General features: G+C 34.6%; 1 protein-coding gene across 1 annotated transcript in view; it reads right to left on the bottom strand.

Moving 5' to 3' along the window:
- The window catches only part of DPYD (dihydropyrimidine dehydrogenase), an 875,642-nt gene that overhangs the window by 676,697 nt on the left and 174,281 nt on the right, over positions 1 to 24,664 (bottom strand). The window contains 1 exon segment of the mRNA XM_017850609.1: positions 5,503 to 5,590. Coding sequence (XP_017706098.1) covers positions 5,503 to 5,590 — 88 coding nt within the window.

Here is a 24,664-nt window from a genome sequence, read left to right as displayed (position 1 = left end):
TCCAAGGTCCATCTAAAGTCTGAGTCTAACGTAAGACTCAATAATAAAGCTAAGATTGCATAAGTCCACATCATCAGGAAGAGAAATTAAAATTAATCCTACCTAGGTCCCACCTGGAATTGCACAGAAACTTTTCAGTCTTAAACTTGGGTACACAAGAAAAAGAGGGAAAATAATGTCCTTAGCAAATAAAATTTATAATTTTATTTTGGCATTATTCACATAATCTTGGTGACTTGAAAAAAAAAAACATCAAGTGTGGAATTTAGTTTAAGGTGGTCCCAGGGGACTAGCAGTAAAGCCACTACCTGAGGCTTATATTATATTATATTTATTTAATATAAATCCCTTGTAAAGAAACAAGCATTCTTCACGGTTCTCAGAGAATTTCTTCCAATAAGGCATCAACACAAATGAGCAGAGTAAAAAAATAATAATAATAATAATAATTCAATGAACGTACAAGGGAACACAAAGCACTCAGTGGAGGCAACAGATAGCACAGACAGTATCATCAGACTCACAGAGATTTTGAATAGTAAAATTGACAGAATATGAAAATGAGTATTTTAAGTTTTAAGAAATAAAAGGTGGCCAGGCACGGTGGCTCAGGCATGTAATCCCAGCACTTTGGGAGGCCGAGGCGGGAGGATCACGAGGTGAGGAGATCAAGACCATCCTGGCTAACACAGTGAAACCCCGTCTCTAATAAAAATACAAAGAAAAAAAAAATTAGCCAGGCGTGGCGGCGGGCACCTGTGGTCCCAGCTACCCGGGAGGCTGAGACAGGAGAATGGCGTGAACCCGGGAGGCAGAGCTTGCAGTGAGTGGAGATCGCACCACTGCACTCCATCCAGTCTGGGTGACAGAGCAAGACTCCGTCTCAAAAAAAAATTAAAATAAAAAATAATAAAAGGCTCGAAAAGATTAATAAAAAGCTGGCAGATTAGAAAAAAAAGCACCAAAAAACTCTCAGAAATGAAAGATATAATTGTAGCTCAAAACTCAATGGACCATTTTAACAGCATATTTGAAACTGGTGAAGAAATTATTAGTAAACTTCCAAGTAGAATTGAAGGAAATTATCTATAATGAAACCCCACATTATAAATAAAAAGACAAATGTATGAAACATGAGTCATTGAGAACAAAGTAAAAAGATTTAACATGTATCTAATAAAAGCTTCATAAAGAAAGAGAGACAGTGAGTTATTTCCCAAAATGATGAAAGAAATCAATCCAGTTTCAATAATCCCAAAAAAAAATAAGTAGGACAAGTAAAAAGAAATATGGACTTAGATAAATCATGATAAAATTGTTGAACATCAAAAACTAAAAGATCTTTAAAACAGCACAACAAAGGCATATTAACCTCAAATGAACAGTAATTAGACTTCCATTCATTTTTCAATAGTAGCACTGTAGGATAAAAGGCCCCAAAATGGTAAGTTCTACGAGGTGGAAAAATAATAATAATCATTGCCAAGCCTGAATTCTACAGTTAGTGAAAAAACTTCTCCAAAGTTAAAAAATGGAAATAAAATAGTTCAGAAACAAAATTAAGGTAGTCTGGCAACAACAACAACAACAAAAAACCCTTTCTGAATAAAATTGTATTTATTCCAAGTAGAACTGCTTCCACATGGAAATTGCGACATCGAAAAAATGGACAAAAATGTGACTTATTCACATTTAGAATTAAATTATTTAGAATTATTTAGAATTAAATTATTCACATTTAGAATTTAACCTTATTCTATGACACAAAACCCACTCACACTGATATTCTAATTGACACAAACCAACCCATAATACATACGCCAAAATTGGCAGGTCATCTGTAATGAAAACGGGCACATGAGTTCAGAATTACTTATTTAAATCACATGGCATACTCAACTCTGCAACTCTGAAGGATTATAGCTTGTGTACCTTCTAAGAATGTAACAGAGATAGAGGTGTGTGTGTGTGTGTGCATGTGTGTGTATGTAGAGCTTTATTAAGATATAATTCACGTATCATATGTACACCAATTAATTTAGAACACTGATTTTTGATCACTCAAAACAGATACTCCATCACCACTGATAGTCATTACCCACTTTTATAAATACTCCTCACCTATTTTTGCCCAAATCTCCAAACCAAGTGCCAGGAAATCACTTACCTATTTTCTGTTTCTATATACTTGTCTATTATGGACATTTTCTAAAATATTCCTCCTAACTGTAATTCTGTAACTTTGGAGACATGCTGGTCAAAGGAGATAGAGGTTTTGTTTTGTTTTGTTCTAAAGCTTTGTTCATTGAGCACCATCTTATGGCAGATAGATAAGTCAATACTCTTGAAATGGATAGAGGGGTAAATACTTATTATCCAACAATAAAGATGAAGGAACTGACCTCGTGTACCAAGGGAAACCTGAAATCTTATCACTTCTTATTGTTGCATATAACTAAATCTTTACATTTGTAAAAGCTACTGGGTGATAAATTATGAACTTTCTAACATTTTTTTCTTCTACTTACTTCAATATAATAGGAGAAAACCCAATCAACTTACATAGTAGATTATGTATTTGGACACTAGCTTCTAGGCATTGGGGAGCAACTACAGTTATTGAGCAAGGAAGTCAGAATTTCAGCAAAGCTTTAGAAAATTATTCTGGAAATGATCAATACTTTGTTTGATAAGAGTATAAACCATTCAGCCATTGAAACTAAAAGGCAAACTGGAAAGCAGAAGGCACCAAATCTATGGGTTACATTTCTGCTTACATTTCTGCTTTTCTGCTTTGTAACAGTTGTAATATATATGTGTACAATATATATACAATATAGATCCCTCTCGATCATACATACATATGTACACACATACAAACACAAACATATCAAGGTAACTTTCTTATAAATGCAAACATTATTATCAATAATTTCTGCTACTTCGATTTTGTTATTCCTTTAAATTCCAGTTACTTTTAATAAGGATCTATCACAAATAAAAAACTTTTCGTTTACATCATGTCATTTAGTCAGCTTTTCTGTAACATATATTATACATTTATTTATCTATACACAAAAGCCACACTAATCTGAGTACACAGATTTTATAAACACATGCAAAATCATGGAAAATCGATGGCTTACAATTTGATGTAAAAGTTTTAAAGAGAACATATCTCTATTGTTTTAAATAAAGGATCATGAAATCAAGGAACACTGTTTAAAGCAGCCATTTATTTCACTATATTTATAGACTGATCGCATGCATTCTCATATAAAGTAGTGTTTTTTAAAAGAAAATCTATCAAGAAATATAACCCAGTATTCACAGTTTGATGAATCTGAAATGTGTACTTCCAATTGAGAGATACAATTGCAAACAACAGCCTGCACAAACCAAACAGAGAAAAACTGACTGAGGGGGGACAATAGCATTGAGTGTACCTTTCAAAACTAGAGCTGTAATCCAGTTTGCAAGAAAATGAAGAATGGAAGTATTGGCCTAAACTCCACTGAATCTCAGAAGCCTAACACAATACAAAACAAGTGACATCCTTTTCTCAAAGAGGCGCAAGGCTCATTGAGTCTGGCGATTCAATTACCCTCTCAACTTGGAAAGAACCCCCCTCCTGTGTTGAGGTCTACTGGCAAAGCAATGTGGGACAGACTACATTGTACACAGCTGGTAAATATCTAAAAGCTGCAGGCTTTAAAGAACAACAATTTTGACCTTTTATGATTGCTACAGTGATTCTCCAACAAAAAATTACGAGTTTTTTTTTTTTAATGTTTAACAACATATTATCTTCTCAATTAATCATCTTCAAATATCTCATATTCATATAAAAATACTTTAAATAGATATCTAAGCACAATATCCCATTAGGAAAAGAATATGAACAAACTAATGAAACACAAAGTGGATTTCCAAAAATAGAGATGACTGTGATCTTGCTTAGACATTTTATAAACTTCTCTAAGAATCCCTTTTGTCTTTTTTTTCTACATATTGTGTAGACCCTGAATAAATGAAGTGTGTACTCAAAATAACTACTGATTCTGAAATATCTACGAAAAACCTCGGGAAGCATGGATCTTCTAAGATAGTTCATCATAATTCTCATATTTCCTCATGCTTGATATGAAGAGTGTTAACTTAGATATATGTTTAGCGAAAATACTTTAGACTTCAAACTTTGGACACTCCTTTTCTGATGAGATCTTTATTAAAATATGATTTTATAAATAGCAATTTATTTCAAAACAGCAATCACTTCTATAGTATTTACCATATTGAATGACTAGGGAAACTAATAATTCCACATAAAAATTGTTGAGTAACCACTATATCAGACATTTTCATAGAAAAATATTATTCAGTTTATACTGCAACTCTGTAAGTTAGATGCTACCTTTCCCTTCATAAGTGAAAGTAAGGAGGTAATTTTCCCCAGTTTCACAATAAGTGGTTTATCTAAAAGTTCAAACCAGACTTCAAATCCTAATAAATCTGACAATTCAGATTTAAATCTGACAATTCAGATTTAAATCTGACTATGCAGGAATAATTTTTAAATTCTTTCAAAACCCTAAATTGATATAAAAGTATTTATCACTTTTCTCCTAAATTAACTATTTTAAGTACTTGAAATATTAAGAAAAAATCTTTATATGTAAAAAGGTACCTGGCTGTTGAAGGAGTAGGAGTTAAGGTATTTTTACAGCATTTTAGAAAATTAGTGTTAAACGTTGTGAAAGGATTCTCTGTATCTTTATTGGAGACTTTCTTCAGCCTTTGCTCATCCATAAAGGATTAGACACTTGGACAAGAGCTCACAATGCCCTCTTCACAAAAACAATAGGTACTATTAATTATTCAATCAATCAACCATTCACTTCGTGAATGAAAACTGGACTTAGGCTTACATTGAGTTTTTAAAAAGTTAAAGATCAAAATTCCTTTTGTTCTTCTCAAGCCTATATAAGCCGTTTTTTTCTAATTTTTGTTGTATTTTTTTTGCTACAACTCTACGAGTCATTATGAATTATTTCAAATCTTAAACAAATTAACTGAATTTTATAGATAAAGTCTATTCCCTTGATATATCTGTGTGCTAGACTTACTATCCAAGCATACTTTCATAGATATTTCACAAGTCATAAATGTGTTTTGATGATCAATGACAGTTCCTGTCTATGAGTATTTAGTAAGCATAAACTAAAGTGAATCTATTCAGGGTCCTGAATTTTAAAAATCATTCATTTCAACACAAACTAATTTTCAAAACAGAAAACAATGAACATGGATTTTCATGATAAATTACAACCTGGAAGTGCTTAATTAATAAATGTGCCACATTTTTAAATGCCTATAGAAGTCATATTTAATGCTTTAACTGGATTTGCTAAGACAAGCTGTATGTTGTACCCACAGATAATAATAGAGAACAAGATCAAATACTGTTATTATTTCCATTTGCGGAGTTAAATCTGAATTTACCTTGTTTGCAATACTTGTGATGAATGATTTAATATCAAGATTAGTTGGACAGCTCTTCTGACAGGGGGCATCTGCACATTTCAGGCATCTAGGAAATAAAATAACTATGTTAAGAAACTACAAGTGAGATAATCTATATATTTTATACCTTATACTCATTCAGAGTCCATGTCTAGTAAGTATAAATAAAATTATATCATTTTTAGGTACAAACATTTTTAAGCAATAAATACAAAGTTTCTGTGTTTCACCTTTGGCACTTCTCCTGGGATGCATAAATGAGAATCATGCTGGCTAGTAACTGCCCCTCCTCTCAGAGTTCCTTCTTGATTTTAAGAAAATCATACTTATTTAGGACATACCATTCCCTCACTCTATCAGTTTTGTTTGATCCTTTCACTATGCTGACAATACTTGCATGCAGTTTTTTATGATAAGGTTTGTAATTCTTTTAGACCAAAATTATTACACAAATGCAAAGATCAAAGGTAAAGTCTTATTTTACCACTTGAAATATCCTTTCTTCCACACTTCCCTCCTTCCAGCTTCCCTCTCTACCTCTCTCTCTCTTTCCAATCTTCTGAAGTCTTTCAGCCTCCATCCCATTCACATGACAACTGAGTTCTGTAATAGATGCTTCAAAGCATAGCCCAGATCCACCCTCTTCAGGACCAAAGCTTTATTCCCACAACTGCCTTCCCTCTGCTGCTGAAGAGAATGGGGTCCAACAAGGTCAGCCTCCTTTCCAGTAGCAGCACACATCCAATTCAAGGCCAGTGAGTGGGGTTATAGGATCGCTACCCATTCCCATATTTGGGGAACTAGTCTGCAAGGAGCCACTGAAGCATTTATTGTGACTATTTGCTCAATCCCACTTCCTTCACTCTTCTACAGATGTTAACCTGCATATAAACTTCCTGCATATTAATCTCATCTCAGACTGTCCTTCCTGGGGAACTGGTCAGAGATACATTTGAATTTTGTTGCACCTAAGAACCACCTGGGAAGCTTGATAAATGGCACAGACTTCAAAGAGGAGCCCCTACTGAGTCCAAGTTACTGGCCTGGGAATCTGCATTTTGAAAAGGGCCTCTGAAGTGATTCTAGTGTTCATAGTTGGAACCACATTGTTAGAACCACATTCTATAATTATTCATTCAGGACAACTAAAACCAATGGCCAGACTCATCCTTTATTTGCACATTAACTTATATGTGTTTTTCTTCGTTTATTCATTCATTTAATACATATTTAATAAGCCTCCATTACATGGCAGAACCTGGGATACGAGAATATAAAAGTGTTGGAAAAAGATCACCATGGTCCTGATATCACAGAACATGCAGTTTGAATGAAGTACAGACACAGAAAAAGCCACACACTGTTCAATGTGGTCAGTGAGAATTTGGGTGAAATACAGCATGCTAAGGGAACACAGATGAAAGACAGTAGTCCTGGAGGGAGACAGACAGGACAAGCTTCTTGGGAGGAATAATACTGAAATAGAAGCTTAAAGAATGAGTGGACATTGGGAAAGCAAACGACAGTGGGATTCTGAGTGCAGGGTCACTCAGGATAATTAACCAAGAATAGAAAAAGTATGCACCAGTGCCTGGAAAGAAAAGAACGTGACAGGGTAGGTAAAATAATGAATTTGGTCTAGTATAAAGTGAGAGTGGGAGTAGAAAGAAATGAGTGTGGAGATAGACAACTAAGGAATGTATACTGCTGCCACATGTGTCCGAAAAACAGCATTCTCCAAGAATTTCACTAAGAATGAATCCTACATTGCTCAGTGACAAAGGTGACTAGCTAGCTCATTTTCTATACACTTCCATGTGCAAAGACCTTGGTTCATTTCCTTCATGAAAACAATACCAATCTCCTTGTCATTCTTTTGTGAGTAAGAGAGCCCTCTTCATTGTCTGAACCAATTTCTCAGTACCTAATTAATATCTTGTTTTTAAATCTGATCTCTTTTCTCTGGTTTGTGCCCTTAGCCTTCTCTCTAAATTAAATTTTACACAATGAGTACCAAAGGCTTTTCATAATCAATTGTCCTCTCTGAAATGTAGTCATTAAACCTCTCCCCTATCATTTCTGTAAATGCCATTGTTAGATTCACATCCATCATTTAGTTGAATTCCTGTCTGCTCATACTTAACGTTTTTTCCCCAAAACACTATGGTTGAGTTCAAAATAATTTCTTCAAAGTATAATGTGCAGCATACATTGCAAACAATACAAAAATCTCCATAATGTATGGCCTATTTGGTCCTTGATGTTAAAATGAGGTGATATTTATATGTGTAACTGTCATGTGGATAAATATACTGAGCATTAATAGTGGTTTGAAAGGATTTTCTTTTACGCTGCAATATAAAATAGCTAAAAAGAAATAATAAGCCAACTTAAATATCATCTTATTATTGAAAAAAAGTCTTTTCAACAGTTGTAAAAATATCTGCCATTACACAGGAGTAAGCACACACACACACACACACATATATATATATATATATATATATATGGCACATCATATGGATTCTGGTTATCCCTATGAAGTCACAAGTTTTCTGCTTTTCTTTTTTCTAACGCCCAACTTGAATAACACAATTAAAAAATAAAGTTACAATGTCAGCAGGTATAAGTGAATGAAATTAATGTGCACTGTATTTTTCTGTTCTTCCAGAGAAATCTTATATTCAACATAAACAGATTCACTTAACAGCATTGACAATGCAAGGATTTTTAGTTGTGGTTATTAAGCCTCTTTACCAAATAATTCTCCTTTTATTATTGAGCTAGTTCACAAATAACAGCTGTTGAAAATGTCAGATGTTAATGAGGCAGGGCCACGCAAACCTGAATTGTAGCATTCTTTTTTCCTTTGGTGTCATGAATATGCCAGAATGGGCAGACTCTGATAATAATACCATCTTGCAATTCTCTAAGCGCTCTGCAGACTAAAGTGCATCAGGCTGCCATTAATCCCACTTATCACTCTGACAGCTCAGTAATTACACTACAGCTATAGCCAGGTAGTCCTAATAAAATATCAACCACTGCACTGGAATGCATACTGGTGAGATGTTTTATTAAACTTTGAGGGGTAGGGGTTGATCATCAAGTGACATTAGTGTTGACCTATTTTTCTATTTGACAATAAATTATCCTTTGACCATGCCATAATAGATATTACAGAGTGCATTTACTGTACCAAATCAGAAAGGTGCTGCATTACAAAATAGCAGAAATGCATGTCAGAATGTTATTACCTAAATTGCTTTAAATGATTGATACCATGAAAAATCACAGACACAGTATTTAGGGGAATATGTCAACAATTATTGTAAACCACAGTTCCACATACATTTCTCCTTAAAAGTAAAATTACACTTGTTTTCATCTTTAGTCATTTAATTCCCCTTTTACCTTTCAAAGTTACTCTCTTATAGTGCTTATTTTAAATGCATAAGCAGCAAAATTAATTCAGATAAACAATTATGTCATACTTTTTCCCCAAATAGTTATAAAGTTAAAGAAGTGTATTCGATTTTTTTAAACTACAAGGAAACAACTTAGAGTTTTCACTAGTCATACACTTTTTAAATTTTCGTATTTAATACAAAGCGTAACAATGAATTTCACTAAGAGCAAAATATAGAATTCTTAATCAATGTTAATCTTTCATGATTCGACATGACCATAAAAAATGTATGAAAACTTAAGTACTGTTACTTAAAGGCCAAAAACTATTAAAGATATATTTATTCATGATATTTCTCTAGAGAAAGAGAAATATGATTCCTCTTTCCAAATATCAGTGAGGCTAGACAGTTTGACTCCATAGTATGACACCAAAAATATTATAGTGAGTAATGAAACAAGCGGCATTTCATTCTTCACACATCTGAGAACAGATGCCTGCTTCTTTTATTGGTAACCATCCACAGCATTTGGGATTGTAACCTATGCTTGTTAAAGAATTTTCTACTCATGAGTTTAAATATCTGAATTAATTTCCTTTCTCAGTTAAAAAATAATAGTAATAATAAAGCACATACACACAAATCTATCTGAAACCCTTAGAACTCCCACTGCATTGTCTTAGCTTTGCTAGAGTTTGGTTTAATTGAATCAGCACTGTTTCATCAGGCTATGTAAATATACATTAATCTATATATAATGGCATTAAGCAAATATTTACATTAAAAATTAAAATATTTTCCTAATATTAATATTGCATTTCCTTAGATATTTAATGTTCTATATAATCATTTAGAAAGTCTACCTAATTTAGATGTATCAGATGGATTTAAAACCTTGTTTCCCTACCCTATAAGCACCAGTGTAGGAAAATATATAGTTTAGTATCTTCCCCAATGGTGCAGTATGTCTACTGAAAACTGGGCAGAATCAACTGTCAGGTTGAAAAGAAATGTGAATAAAGAAATCGAAGTTGGAAGTGTCATATATGTATGAGTTCCACAACTTCTATCCTTTGCATCCAGACCCTATCATAATAAAAAGAGACAAGAAAGATGGCTGGTATCTTTAAAACATGATGGGACCAATTCCATGTTCTGATCCATTAAGCAGTCAAAAGAGCCAAAAGCCATCCTCAGCTTCCAATAATTATCTGCCTATTTATACCTCTGTGCTTCTCTTAATAATCCATTAACAGCCCTTCCTATGTACTTCTGACTCTGCTTCTCTGATTACACCACAGGTTTTTAATAGCTTAGGGCTATCTGGAACTAACTTTGAATATTCTTAAATATGTATCTTGGCCTAGCCTTTATTATACTGAGCTGGAATCTATGATAACATCAATAAAAACAACTGAATTTTTAATGCTGTGCAGCATTCCGCCTTTTAACCACACCTGTGATGTTCATGTTTTGAGGCTTTTAATATTTATTTATATTTATAAGTTAATACCAAACATAATTTTAAATAGCTATTTATCTACTAGAAGTTTTCTTCTGCACACGGGTGCTTCAAAACGATTCAAGAGAAGCAAATTTAGAACAGAACACAATTCACACAACTGATGCTCAAAATTATCTGTTGGATGATAATAACCAGGAAGCTGGAAATAAAACATAGTTGAGAACTTTCCTACAAGTATTTTCTGAAGTCTATGTCAGGAGATTATTGGTTTTACCATATAAAAGCTTTAAAATGTATAGTTTATACTTTTTGCATATTCTGAATTAAATGAAGGTACTTACATTAAATTCCATAGTCCTTATTTATCTTCATCCATAACAGATTCCTAAAAATTTATAAGACTACTTCTATCTCTACCTCATAGACGAGGCTCCAGTCATCTCCCAAAAGCACAAAAGACCAGTGGCCAAGGCAGTGGAGAAAATGACTACAACACATTTAGTATCTTACACCCAGAACTATCCCATCTATGTATACAAACAGGTTAGAAATTTAAAAGGTGGTGTTCTACTGACCCCATCTCTTGAAGACATCAGTGCTTGCTTGCCAGAGTAATTTGAAGACTGAGAAAAAAGCAGTTAAGAACTCACAGCTAGAAAAAGACTACAGTATTATCTCTCCTGGAGTCCAATTTTAGTTTAGGAAAAAAAAAGTAAAAGGTAGTCTTGACTGTCTCCTCAAGAGGCTTCTCAAGTCCAGATGAAAAGGTTGGGTTTTACAGTAGCACGCAGTTTTGAAGGCTTACCCAATCTTAGTAGTCATTGAGGCACTATGACTCAGAGAAGGAAAGTGACTTGTCCTAAATCTTCCTCAGAGTTTAGGGCAAGCTTTTCTAACTCAATCATTGTCTGTTCTAGTCTGTAACATTTATTTTCTTCTAATTCATGTGTGATTATTAGGAAGCTAGTTTTATTGCAATTTTAAGCAACTGTGATTTAGCCATTTGTGCTGAAAATATACTTTTATTAGCATATCCTTATTAAAACTTAAATATGCTACAAAATCCTCAATAGCATAAGAAACCACAACCTCAATCAAGTCTTTCATGCTGTCTCACAAGCAAATAAAATATCTTCATAAAAACTTAGTACATACCACCTTTTATAAAATTTTAAACAAAGATTGTTCTGTTTTACTATACAGGAAAAAGATATCTTTATGATTGTTAAAGAGTGTTGCTCTTAAACGTATTTGTTTTGCTTTCTTACCTTGAAAGAGATCTGGACAAAGAAGAAAAGATTCAAAATAGGCTTTTGGCATACAGTGGTGGAACAAGAAAGATGTGATGGAAATGGTATACATTAGTAACTGCAAAAGAGTCACTGGGAGAAAATACACACATCATGAATACAGGTACAGACAGTTATAACCGGGAATGAAAAGAGAACAGAGCCCATATAAACAAAGTAGCGTCAGTACTTAACACTTTCTGAATCTACTGGGGCTCTCACTTACTGGAAATATAAGCGCTATATAAATGAAAAGATTTAAATAGTAACACTGAACAACAATGACCAAAAGGACAAAAGAAAATGGTTTTTGTTTTGGGTTTTTTTTTGTTCCTAAATGACTGTACTGATAATTATGCTGAAAATTATGGGATTGAATGAAATTACTGTAGGTTGCAGCATGAGGGAAAAGTGTCCCAATTCTGACTACTCCCTGTTAGAAAGTTATTTATGGAGCATAAGATCGTGGTTTATAAACTGAATTGCTAAAATTGAACAAAAATCAGTTATTAATTACAACTATTAGAAGTAATTAAATATTAACTATTCACCAGCTTTTATATATCAATAATACAGAAACAGTAACAGTAAAGTCAATGAATACAGGAAAAAATACGTAAAAGCATTCATTAAATGTTTTCCTGCCCAGTAGGTATCTGAGCACTAAAATAGCTGATATAATTTGATCCCTGTCACCTGCAGCTACAAGTGAGGTACACTTTAATCAAGAAAACCAGAGAATACCATAGATAAAAGATCTGCTTTATGTCCTGGAGGGACGGGCTTGTTGGCAACGCTCTCCTAGGAAGCCATTCTTTATTCACCTTAAAGATGGCGGGGGCTGAGAGTATGTACTTAAAGGGATTGAGGAAGATGGCATGATTCAAGAAGATCAAAGTTTCCTCTGTCTTGTAGTAATGAGGAAAATAGCGATAAGCCATGTACCTAGGATAGGATGCTTTATAGAATCTGTCTATATTTAGCATAAGTCAGTCAGATAACACATAGCATATATGTATTTAGTGTGTGCATTCACCCAGACTTTCATGTATGCTAATATTAAGTGCTCAAATGTGCTTGCTCATCCAAAGCCTTTAAGTGTATTAACTCAGAAAACGTAACATTGAGGTTAAGAGTACAAGCTCTGGTGCTTGATTGCTCATATTTAATTGTTGACTTCACTTTACTGGTTTTAAGATGTTAGCCAAAGGACTTAAACTCTCTGAGCATGAGTTTTCTCATTTGCAAATGGGGATAACTTGTACATCAAATTGTTGCAATAATTTTTAAAGATTATACCTTTATATGCATTTCTTTAGTAACTTAACAGGTATTCTCTATAATCTTCAACATATTCTTAAAGTTATATATTGTTTTATCTTCCTTAATGTGGAAGGAGGTAGGGAAGAGTCAAGGTATAATGTTTCATAATTATTTATGTACATTTAACATAGTAGACATCTGACAAACATATACATATGCTTTACGTCTTCATTTTCTCCATACAGGATTTCAGAAGAAAGAAAAGTTATTTTCCTCTCAGGAGAATCACAGAAGACTTCTTAGACAGAGAAACTTATGCTGACAGTTGAGGAATAGGTAGGACTTGACCATGTAGAGATTAGTATAATAGAACTTAATACTGAGAGCAAGTTATCAATACTACATGGTTCTTTTTATTCTACACAGCAGCTGCCACCACACTATGTACATTTTAACTGCTCAAAAATGTGAAGTGAATGAACAAATGAATGACAAAAATACAGGGAAAAGAAACTATTGCCTAATGCAATCCATTAAAATAGATTATGCCGCTGCCAGCACACCATGTACATTTAACTGCTCCATAATGTGAAATGAATGAATGAATGAATGAATGAATGAATGAACGAATGAATGAATGAAAGAAAAAAAATACAGGGAAAAGAAACTATTGCCTAATGCACTCCATTAAAACAGATTATGCTGCTGCCACCACACCATGTACATTTAACTTCTCAATAATGTGAAATGAATGAATGAATGAAAAAAATAGAGGGAAAAGAAACTACTGCCTAATACAATCCATGAAGATAGATTATGGGTTCATCCAGGACGAAGACTATAATTCGGCCAGGCGCGGTAGCTCATGCCTATAATCCCAGCACTTTGGGAAAGGCCATGGTGGACCTTTCCAAAGATTATGAGGTCAGGAGATTGATACCATCCTGGCTAACACGGTGAAACCCCGTCTCTACTAAAAATACAAAAAAATTAGCCAGGCGTGGTGCCACACACCTGTAATCTCAGCTACTCGGGAAGCTAAGGCAGGAGAACCGCTTGAACCCGGGAGGCGGAGGTTGCAGTGAGCCGAGATCGCGTCACGGCACTCCACCCTGGGTGACAGAGCAAGACTCCATCTTAAATAAATAAATACATAAATAAATAAAATGAAAGACTATAATTCATCTTTGTTTCTCAGTGCACATCCTAGATGGCACATATGTAAGTGCTCATGTGTGTTTAAGAAACATTTCTCAGTCACTGTACTTCAGGAAATCAAACAACAAAAATACATGTCAATCTCATCAGTGGTCCAATATTACTTACATTGTACTGTATATGGAATCCTTTCTTCTTGAGGCTTTTGGTTGTTTCCCCATGGTAATGGTATGATGTAAAAAATATTCTCCTAAACTAATTAAATTAAAAATGATAGGTTGAACAACACAATGTACTGTGAAACTTGTACTGTTGAAAATGGCTACATTCTAGCTAAAATGTGACTGATCTTTATTATGGGTTTGAAAAGCATCTGAAGGATGCAACTGGTAAGTATGAGGATATATGTGACAAAAGATGCTTTCCTTTATTCCTGCTCCACACATTATCTCCTAGCTATTCTGTACAGCCTATCTCCCTTCCTTTTTTAATTGTTGTCATCTTACGAGATGGCAACAAAATATTTCTTATGTTCCAGGGTAGGGTAGCAAATTTCCCTGACAAAATAGGCTATCCATGTACAAATATGGTCTGTCTTTCTGTAAGTTCTGAAAGTTATATATTGCTTTCTCTTCTTTAATGTGGAAGGAATTAGTGAAGAGTCAAAGAATAATGTTTTATAATTATTTATGTACAATAAGCATAGCAGACATCTGACAAACATATACATATGCTTTGAATGTTCAGTCCAACGATTTTTACATTTTGCACAGGTCATATGAATTAAATCATATGAATGATACTCCCATATATGCATTTCCTTTCTCAAAATCCTTCCAAATTCTTACAAAGAATTCAGTTAAGAGTTTTAATAGAAAAGAGTTTTAATAGAAGAGTTTTAAAGAGTTCGGTTCACAGTTTTAATAGAAAAATACCTACATCTTATATACCACATTAACTTGAATGTTTACATAAATGCAACCACATATATCCATAATAGATACTAGTTACACATTTAGTTAACATGTAGCCATATTCAGAAGCCCAAGGTTCAGAGTATTTTTTATAATCCCATCATTTTATAGTTACTATTTTTAATTTAACTAAAACAAGCCATATGTAATTATTTTTTGGAAACCAAGATATTGTTGCTTGCTCACCACAACTACAGTTCCCTTCATATTCTAGACAGCTGTTACATGATGCTTAATACACTTTTGGTCCTTCACAGACCTTGATGACAGTACTAATAGTTTTTAGTACAGCTTTCCTCCTGCACTGTAATCTTATTTCACCTGGACCATTTCCCCACTAGTGTTATAAACTCTTTGATTTATATCAAATAATTACCCAGACTTCATAGAAAAAAAATATTTTGTGTTGCATATTCACATGCTATGCAAATTATCTTCTTAATTTTTGAAACACCTGTTGTATGTTTATCTTAATTTCAATGACGCCCCTTTAGAAAAGTTTAAAAAACTATTTTTCATAGATGCCCTAGAAGTAAACTTTTCAGCAAACTTCAAAACTGAGAAAACTCTATATTTTATGACATATTTGCAGACAATTTCAGAAATAATATATTAGTAATAGTAATCTGACATATAGATTTACCGTGCATGTACCCCAGAACTCAACGAAAATAAAATTTTAAAATTTTAAAAGATGTGAAAAGGAAGTCAAATTGTTAAATCCATAAATAAAATAGGTTATTGGTTCCTATACAATTCCTAGATGTATGGAATATGTTTGTTATGAAAAAAACAGTATGTAGACATACCTCAGGGCATGTGGACTAAGATTTGGGATAGATTTTACTTTTCACAATGCTATATTGTTTGCATTTTTTGCAGTAAGTATAACTTACACTATTAATAAACAAGACATAGATCAACATCTATGTTGATTGAAAATCAACATCTATGTTGAAAGAAAATCACATTATCTTAAGTAATTTTTACTTTTTGCACTGGTCATATGAACTAACCAGGCAAAAGCGAACCAATGATACTCTCATATATAAAATTTCTTTCTCAAAATTCCTCCAGAGCCTTACAAAGAATTCACTTAAGAGTTTTAATAGGGTGACCATAACTGATATACAACTGACCACAGGTTTGAACTACATGAGCTCACTTACACATGGGCTTCTTTTTTCAACCAAACAAGGATTGAAAATGCAGTATTTGTGGAATACAAAATTTGCCTATATGGAGGGCCAACTGAGGAACTTGACTATGTGCAAATTTTGGTATATGCAAGGGTCCTGGAAACTCTCTAGCATATACCAAAGGATGACTACATTTCTGAGTATTTGGTGGCTCATACATCTACCATAAAAAAGGGCTGAGGTGGATGTAAAGAATATATCTGAGTGAAAATGCAAGTTCTGGAGGCACTCATTAATTAAGCTGAAACAATAATAAAAAAAAAATTTGGCCTTAAAATTAAAAGATAGTATTCATCAACAATAGAATCTTGAAGTAAATAAATGTCTCCACAGATTAGTCATCTAGGTATAACTGAACAACAAATAATTCAACTCAAAATTATTAAAAGGTTCTGTGTTCGGAATCAATTCATCTATAATTACTCTATGGAAACACCTTCCTTGCAATGTATTCAAATCCAGCTTCTGTCCTTGGTTCCCTTATATTTGAAGTTAAGTGCCTAGGAATATCCAAGGCACAGTGTTTTCTGGAAGCTTCCCTGTAAAGTAACCATAGTTATTTCCAAAAAAAAAAAAAAAAAAAAAAAGAAGATATGTGCAGGGACTCAGTGATAAAATAAGGGGTAGAAGGAGCCTAGAAAAAAATATTGTTAAGAAATGGTTTTACATGTGTACTCCCATGGTTTATTGTAATACTCCCATGTTTATTATTTTTCACAGTAGCCAAGATATGGAATCAACCAGGTCTCCAGCGCAGATAATGGATGGGAGAAAATATGGTATATCAATATACACTGGGCCTTATTTATCTAGCATAAAACCAATAAAATCCTGCCATTTTGCAGCACCATGGATGGAACAGGAGAACATAATATTAAGCGAGAAGTAGCCAGGAACAAAAACTAAAACCCAGATATTTTACCCACATGTGGAACTAAAAAAAGTTGATCTCATAGAAGTACAAAATAGCATAAATGGAGGATATTAGGGACTGGGCAAGGGTAGGAGGAAAAGGGAATTAGAAAGAGGTTTGATATCACTTGGATGCAAGGTTCATTCCAACATACATGATAGGTTGGGCTGTGTCCCCCCACTAAAAACTCAAACTTGAATTGTTAATAATACCCACGTGTCCTAGGGCGGAGCAGTGGAGATAATTGAATCATGGGGTGATTTCCCCATACTGTTTCTCGTTGTAGTAAAATAAAGTCTCATGAGAGCTGATGGTTTTATAACGGAAGTGTCTAGCACAAGCGTGTCTTGCCTGCTGTCATGTAAGATGTGCCTTTGTTCCTCCTTTGCTTTCCACCATGACTGTGAGACCTCCCCAGCCATGTGGAACTGTGAGTTCATTAAACCTCTCCTTTATAAATTAAAAAAAAAAAAAAAAAGGTTCTGTGTTCGAAGCCTGTAATGGCAAAAGGGAGGAGTTATAGAACTTACTTAGAAGATGATAACTTAATATATTGGACACATACTTCATGGAGAGGACCTTCAAAAATATATATATAGATACACATATATAGACATGCACACATATATGCACACACACACACACACACACACAGCAGGGGACAGTGGCTCACGCCTGTAACTTCAATGCTTTGGGAGAGTTACTTCAGGTCAGGGTTCCATATCAGCCTGGGCAACACAGAAAGACCCTGCCAGTACAAAAAAAAAAAAAAAATGAAAGAAATTAGCCAGGTATGGTGTCTCTACTTTAGGCACAGCTACTCTATAGACTGAGGCAGGAAGATTGCTTGAGCCCAGAAGGTCAAGGCTGCAGTGAGCTATGATTGCACCACTGCACTCCAGCCTCGGTGACAGAACACTGTCTCTAAAAACGATTTTTTTTTAGATAGAGTCTCTCTGTTGCCCTGACTGGAGTGTAGTCGTGCCATCTCAGCTCACTGCAACCTCTGCCTCCTGGGTTCAAGCGATTCTCATGCCTCAGCCTCCCGAGTAGCTGAGATCACAGGCCTGTGCCATCACACCCTGCTAATTTTTGTATTTTTAGTAGAGACTTTCACCATGTTGGCCAGGCTGGTGTCGAACTCCTGACCTCAGGCAGTCCACCCACCTCTGCTTCCCAAAGTGCTGGGATTACAGCTGTGAGCCACTGTGCCTGACCTAAAAAAGATTTTTTTTTGTATGTAGTTTTTTTCTTTAAAAGTGCAACAGTGATTGCCATTATTATAGAGGCTGAAATAGCACATTTGGAAAGCAATGGCCATATATGAATTGTATTCCTCTTAGAACTGTTGAGTTTCATGTGTGGCGTCCATACACGTTTATTTGGTAGTTTTATTCCATAAAAATGGTGCCACTCTCCCATTTACAAAAATAAAAAGCAAACCTTCACACACGCGCACGCACACACACACACACACACTAAATTTAAATTTAAATTTAAATATTCATTCATTTTACTTAGCTAAATCTATGTTGATTATGCCAAGTGAAAGGATAATTTATTCAGCACAATTTTTTTTCTAAACTTTTAATGCAATCCTGGTGATCTTTTTAAAATACCTATCTGATCATGACATTCTCCTTAAGCGGAAAATCTTGGTACAATATCATCTCTGAGCCTCGGCTTCTATTGCATTTCCACAGCTAGAGCTGCAACACCTGCCCGATGCTAGAACTCTGCTCATAGTTCCATGTGTAGGTCATTTTCAAACTATGCATTCCACACGCTCTTCCCTTTCCTGAAGAGCCATACTTCAAGTTTCCATCAGAATTCAGCTCAGATGTCTCCTGTGGAAATCCCTGGCTATCATGCTTGGAGCCATTCTGATCTCTCATAGCACCCCGTGGGTTCCTTTATCAAAGCAATTATCACATTGGACTGTAACAGCTGATTCATTTTTCTAGTCTATCTTCTATTTCCTCCTCTAGTGAGAAAATGGTTGGGTTCCTTTGTCTTTGAGGTTAGTCTACTTGGAAATAGATTAATTTGAATTCAGATGAAAAAGTCAGAATTTTGGCAATAATCCAGTTTTGTACAATTAATGTTTGGTAAAATTATTTGTAAACAATTGTTCTTCAAATTTAAGTAAATAACAAATCTTTATAATTTAAACATTGTATTTAATTTATTTACTAGGTATTTATTGCAAGGGGTTACTGTATACTAGCACTGTTCTATGTGTTTTATGTTAACTCATTTAATTTTCATAATCACTCAATGAGGTAGATAAAATATTAACTCCTATCTTTATAAAAACCTGATGAGGTAGACACTGTTGTTATTCTCATTCTAAAGAAAAAGATATTAAGGCACAAAATTTGCTCCTCTGATTTAGGTTTGATATACGTTATTGCCTATTTGTATGATCCTGGTAATCATCAAGAAGTTAATAAAAATCTCCTAAAAATCTATAATTCTGGTTATCTCTGTCACTTCCTCAGAACAGTATGGTGACATCAGGGCTTGCCTCACAGTTTGTGAAAGGCAGATTCAGGACTCCCATCCAGGTTTGACTTGCTCTACAGACCAGCCTGTGAGGATCATCATTTCATTTCTGCAATAGTTCTCATAATGATAACCAGTAATCCCAGAGAACTTGAGAAAGTTTCCTGAAATAACACATTAAAACCATGCATATCATAGTCATTACTATGTATTTTATAGATGACTGATTTTAGAAACAAGCAAACAAAAACTCCTCATTTATGTACTAGGAACCCAGCAATAATACTTGCAGATCATGTAATTATTTACAAAGCATTTGCTCATATGTAAATTACCTGTAGAAATCAGTAAGACCAATCATTCCAGTAGAAATACTAGACAAAATAAAAGCAATTAGAAACAACATGTATAAGTATCAGAAATATGAGGCATAATAGATAAAATAAAAATACATATATAATAGATAAAATAAAAACACATATCCAACCTGTATAACCATGACTCTAAACAAATTATGTCCCTATACAGCACATGGAATATTATACAACGTGACAAAAAAGTAGCTCAGAACAAAACTGTCCCCATTAAAACTATTGTGTGGACCACTATAACCTCATGCAAGCTTTGCTATGAAATGGCTTAAGACATGATTTTTGTTCTTAGGCATTTAATGCCTAAGAATTAATGCTGATGTTGCACATAAAGAATACGTGGAAATTTCAGGAAATTAATGAATATGGGTGAAAAATAGATAAGAATATAAATGTTTAATCTTCTCAATTTAATTCATATCTTAAGGTAGACCACGTTTTCGGGCAATGGCACTGCTTGGAAAGTGAACTAATATGAAGATGATCTATTCATTAAGAGAATATTTTTTTGAGAAAATTAGCCTAGAAGCTAAAGGACACAATGTTCAGAAATAATATCTTGAATAACATCATTAAAATTAGCTGCCTACAGTTTAATATGATTTAAACTCGAAAAACAGGAAAATAAAAAAGCTAAGGGTAAATAATATATACTTTTGTAAAAATGGAAAATTCCCTCCACTATGCTCCTAATAAAATGTATAAGAGCACTGACAATGCTGTCACAGCATGTCACGTGCTCCATTAATTTAGGAAAGCTGAATGAAGAATTTGAGTGAAGGTAATAGTACTTAAATGTGTTTGTGTTCTGCGGAATCTTAACATGTTATTTACATTGTTCCTTCATTCTTTGTTTTCTTCCTTCCTTCAATCAACAAATATCTATAGAGCACTTAACCAATTTCTTGAGATTTTGCTAGGTGCTGGAGATAACAGCATGAATAAGTTATAGGTTCTGCCCTCAAGAATCTCACAGTGGTGGAGTCAGATCAATAAATGCTCATCCTCAGATAATGTAGAGGTGGGGTAATAGAAAGATAAGAGATACAGGGTATCTTTTTCTTCAATACAAACCCAAGTTTAGAGGTACACTCATTTGTTCACTCCTCTATCTTCAAAGCCTAGCATCATGCTAAAGACACAATGACCTTTCAATTTTCATTTGTTGACTAACTGAATGGGGTATTTATTTGTTTCTTCAGGAAGAATGAGAGAGAGAGAGAGAGAGAGAGAGAGAGAGAGAGTGTATGCGTGTCTTGTGGACAGGCCAAGTAACACATGGCTTTAAGAAGACACAGAATGTGAGGAATTGAAAGCATTTGTTACTATCCTACTGAAAGTGGCATAGAGGTTGAAGGACAGTTCTCTGAATGGCCTTGCACCAACCCGGTTCTCCCCTCTTTCCTGCCTGTAGGTCTCAAGAATAACTATAGCATGTGCTGTAAATGCAGCATCCTGACCTAAGAAGGGACAAAGTAGAACAGATCAAGCTCTGTTCTAGTCTCCTCTAGAAACAGAGTCCTTCAACACATTAGCCCAATATGTCCTATGACCCTGGGGTATAAAATCCAGGGCAGGCTACTTCCCTGAGTCCCTCAGCTGTGATGCCAGTGGGATGCCCCCATTAGTGATGTCATCCACACCTAGGCATCTTTCCTAAACCTTGGAGGACTGGCTCACAATGAGTCTTAGGCTCCTGTTTTCCCTACTGTCTATCTGTAAGTAATAAACCTGCTTCATGCAACTTGTTGCATGTAAGCATGTTTTGTCTCACCAGACTCAGACAAGCTGGTAACAGTGCATGACGAATCTGCTTCACAGAGCTCTCTGCCCAACTATATTTAATTCACCCTCACTGTAAACAAATCATCCCTTCTTTCAAGTGATCTCTCTTCTTTTATCCACATACCATACATTTAGTACCCAACACAACACAATATCATAAAAGGCAGTATGGTTTAATGGATTCTGGATTTAAATCCAGCTCTATTATTAGCTTTGTGATCTTGAGAAAGTTATTTAAATCCTTTGTGCCCCAGTTTCCTCATCTAAATTGCTAATTATAGTCTTGACATTATACCATTATAGGGAGGATTAAATAAATAATACATGTGGAACATTTGGAACAGTTCCTGCCATTAATGAGTGCTCAATAATGTAAATCATTGTTGTAAATCATTTGTATTATAATCTAGGCACAATGGAGAATACAATGTAGGAAATGAGTGCTGTTTTTTAATAGCTACTGTGAAGTATAGAGCTATAGTGAAAACTGTAAAACAGTGACTGCCACATCAGTTACTGTGAAAATAAATGAGATAATTATGACAAGCACCAACATCATATTTATAGTAGCTGCTCAATAAATGTTAACTAGAAAACATGATGAAAAATATCTCAATCTTCCAAGCCAATCACGGAGGAACACAGAAGGGAAGTAGTATCATGTTGAATAAAAATAAACTGTGTAACCAAAGAGATTATAAGAATAAAATTGTAAATGCCACGTGCATCCATTAGGATTGTAATGAAAGCAGCAGCCATACCACAAAGCCAAACACAAACTGATCTCCATAGATACCACACTTGCACGATGAGTTATATTACACAATGACTTGGCAATCATTATCTTATTTCTCCAAGTGACCTCTTCCTTAGTTCATTAATGGTTTTGATAGGACTGCTTCAGTAACAAATTCTGTATTTGGGTAGTGTAGATAAATTTTTATGTCAACAGTAGAAAGAAGTACTGAAGCCTAGGGTTGTGGGAGTAGGCAGGGAGACCAATGAATCTCCCTTTGTCAAAGGAAGATCTCTGATGGAAGTTTGATTTTGCCTCTTTTATTCCTCACATCTAAAATAGATATTTTTCCAAAACATGAATGCCTTCCATATGATGAGACAACACTAAAATTTCTGCTTTAATTAAACAGAAAGAAGAAGAGAAACATTTTAAAATAATATTATAGAAATTTTTCTTATGTGCCACCTTTTCATTAAGCTGTGAAATTTCTCACCTGCTCCCTACTTGGCATTTTTTTAAGGTGAACTTTTCAGAACAACCCCACAGAGAGGAAATTGCTTTGCAAGCTAGGAAGATATTAATCTGTTCTCCCAGCATCATGGGTGCATAAATCCTTTTTTATTGAAGAGGTGTTGTTAAAGTTCTATATATAAGACGACAGTACAGTATTGATTTTGGTAATGCTAACACAAAAGCAGTATTTTCAGTAAAATATGCTATATTCTTTCAATTTTCCTGTCTTTGCTCTTGCTTTTCCTTCAATACAAAATACGTGACTGCTCATTCTCACTCCCTATCTGGCAGGTTTCTGGGCATCCTTCAAGACACAGCATTAGGTGTCATCTCCTGTTGAGAAGCTTTCCTCAACTACCATCCCCCCCCCACCACTCCTCCTAAAGGTTATTTTTTCCTTATTCATATCCCCACATTTTTCAAACTATAATATAATTAATTTGTAAGCTAACTGTATCCCCAAATATCCTGATAGGTCTCAGGAGGACATTCATTCATTCCATAAATATTGCTTGAGTACCTGTTAGGTCCAGGGTCGATGGAAAATGACGGCAAGTAAAACAGAGACAGATTCTTTCTGTAACTTAGAATTAAACAAGTGAACAAACAAACACTGCATTGTAGACTAAGTTTAAATCATGATAGCACAGCGCAGTGAGATCAGGGTATCAGGGAAGTCTTCCTGCTAAGTCAAGAAGAAGCAGGAGTCAGCCAGGGTGAGGAGACAAGTGGAAGAAGCAGAAGAGATGTGCAAATACCATGAGATGGCAGGAGGCCCAGCATTTGGAGGATTTGAAAGAAGGCCCTGGTGACTGAAGCAGGAGGTGAGTCCAGGGAGGCTGATGAGGGCAAGGAAAATGCCAGGTTAGTCTTTCATTTTCAGCAGCAGCCACACCAGGTGTTCAACAAATGCTTTTTGAATAAATAAATAATAACACTAACAAAGATAACTATGCCATTGCTTGGTTTTTGAGGGTATGAGTTCCTATCTTGAAAAAAACTGAAATTTTAGAAGGTAATTTACCTCCCATTACTGTACATAGGAATATTTTTGCCTTGTTAAGACTTTCCCCTTTTCATACACTTAAAAATAATGTCGAGAGCTATAATTCAGTATTAAATACAGAATATAAAGTATTTACAATGCAAGTAACTAGAAAAACACACATTTTACATACATCAGCTTCCAGGGCAAGTACTCATATGTAGGAAGTTTCACTTTGGATCCAAGGGGATGTAAACCATACAATCTCTTTAGGAAAAAAATGATCATTATTTTCCACATAGTGTTACCAAATGAATACCCAATAAAGAAGCTTGGCACTAACCATTTCTTTTGTCTGCACTACTGAATTCCCATAATATGCACTGCCTGAGAAATGGAGCTCCTGTCCCTTTTTGATTATCTCATTTATAGACATCTCCCATCACAAAACACTTCAGTCATGGGGCAATCAAAGATATCTAAAAATAAACTCTTGAGGGAAGACAAATTAGAGAATCTAACCCATAATGGTCCTTCTGCATTGAAAAAAACACTGGACAAATAGTGCTGTC

This window comes from Rhinopithecus bieti, unplaced genomic scaffold (genome assembly GCF_001698545.2).
Source record: "Rhinopithecus bieti isolate Rb0 unplaced genomic scaffold, ASM169854v2 scaffold_1887, whole genome shotgun sequence".
Lineage (NCBI taxonomy): Eukaryota > Metazoa > Chordata > Mammalia > Primates > Cercopithecidae > Rhinopithecus > Rhinopithecus bieti.
The sequence above is the reverse complement of the archived record's forward strand: the minus strand, read 5'-3'. Positions and strand labels throughout refer to the sequence as shown.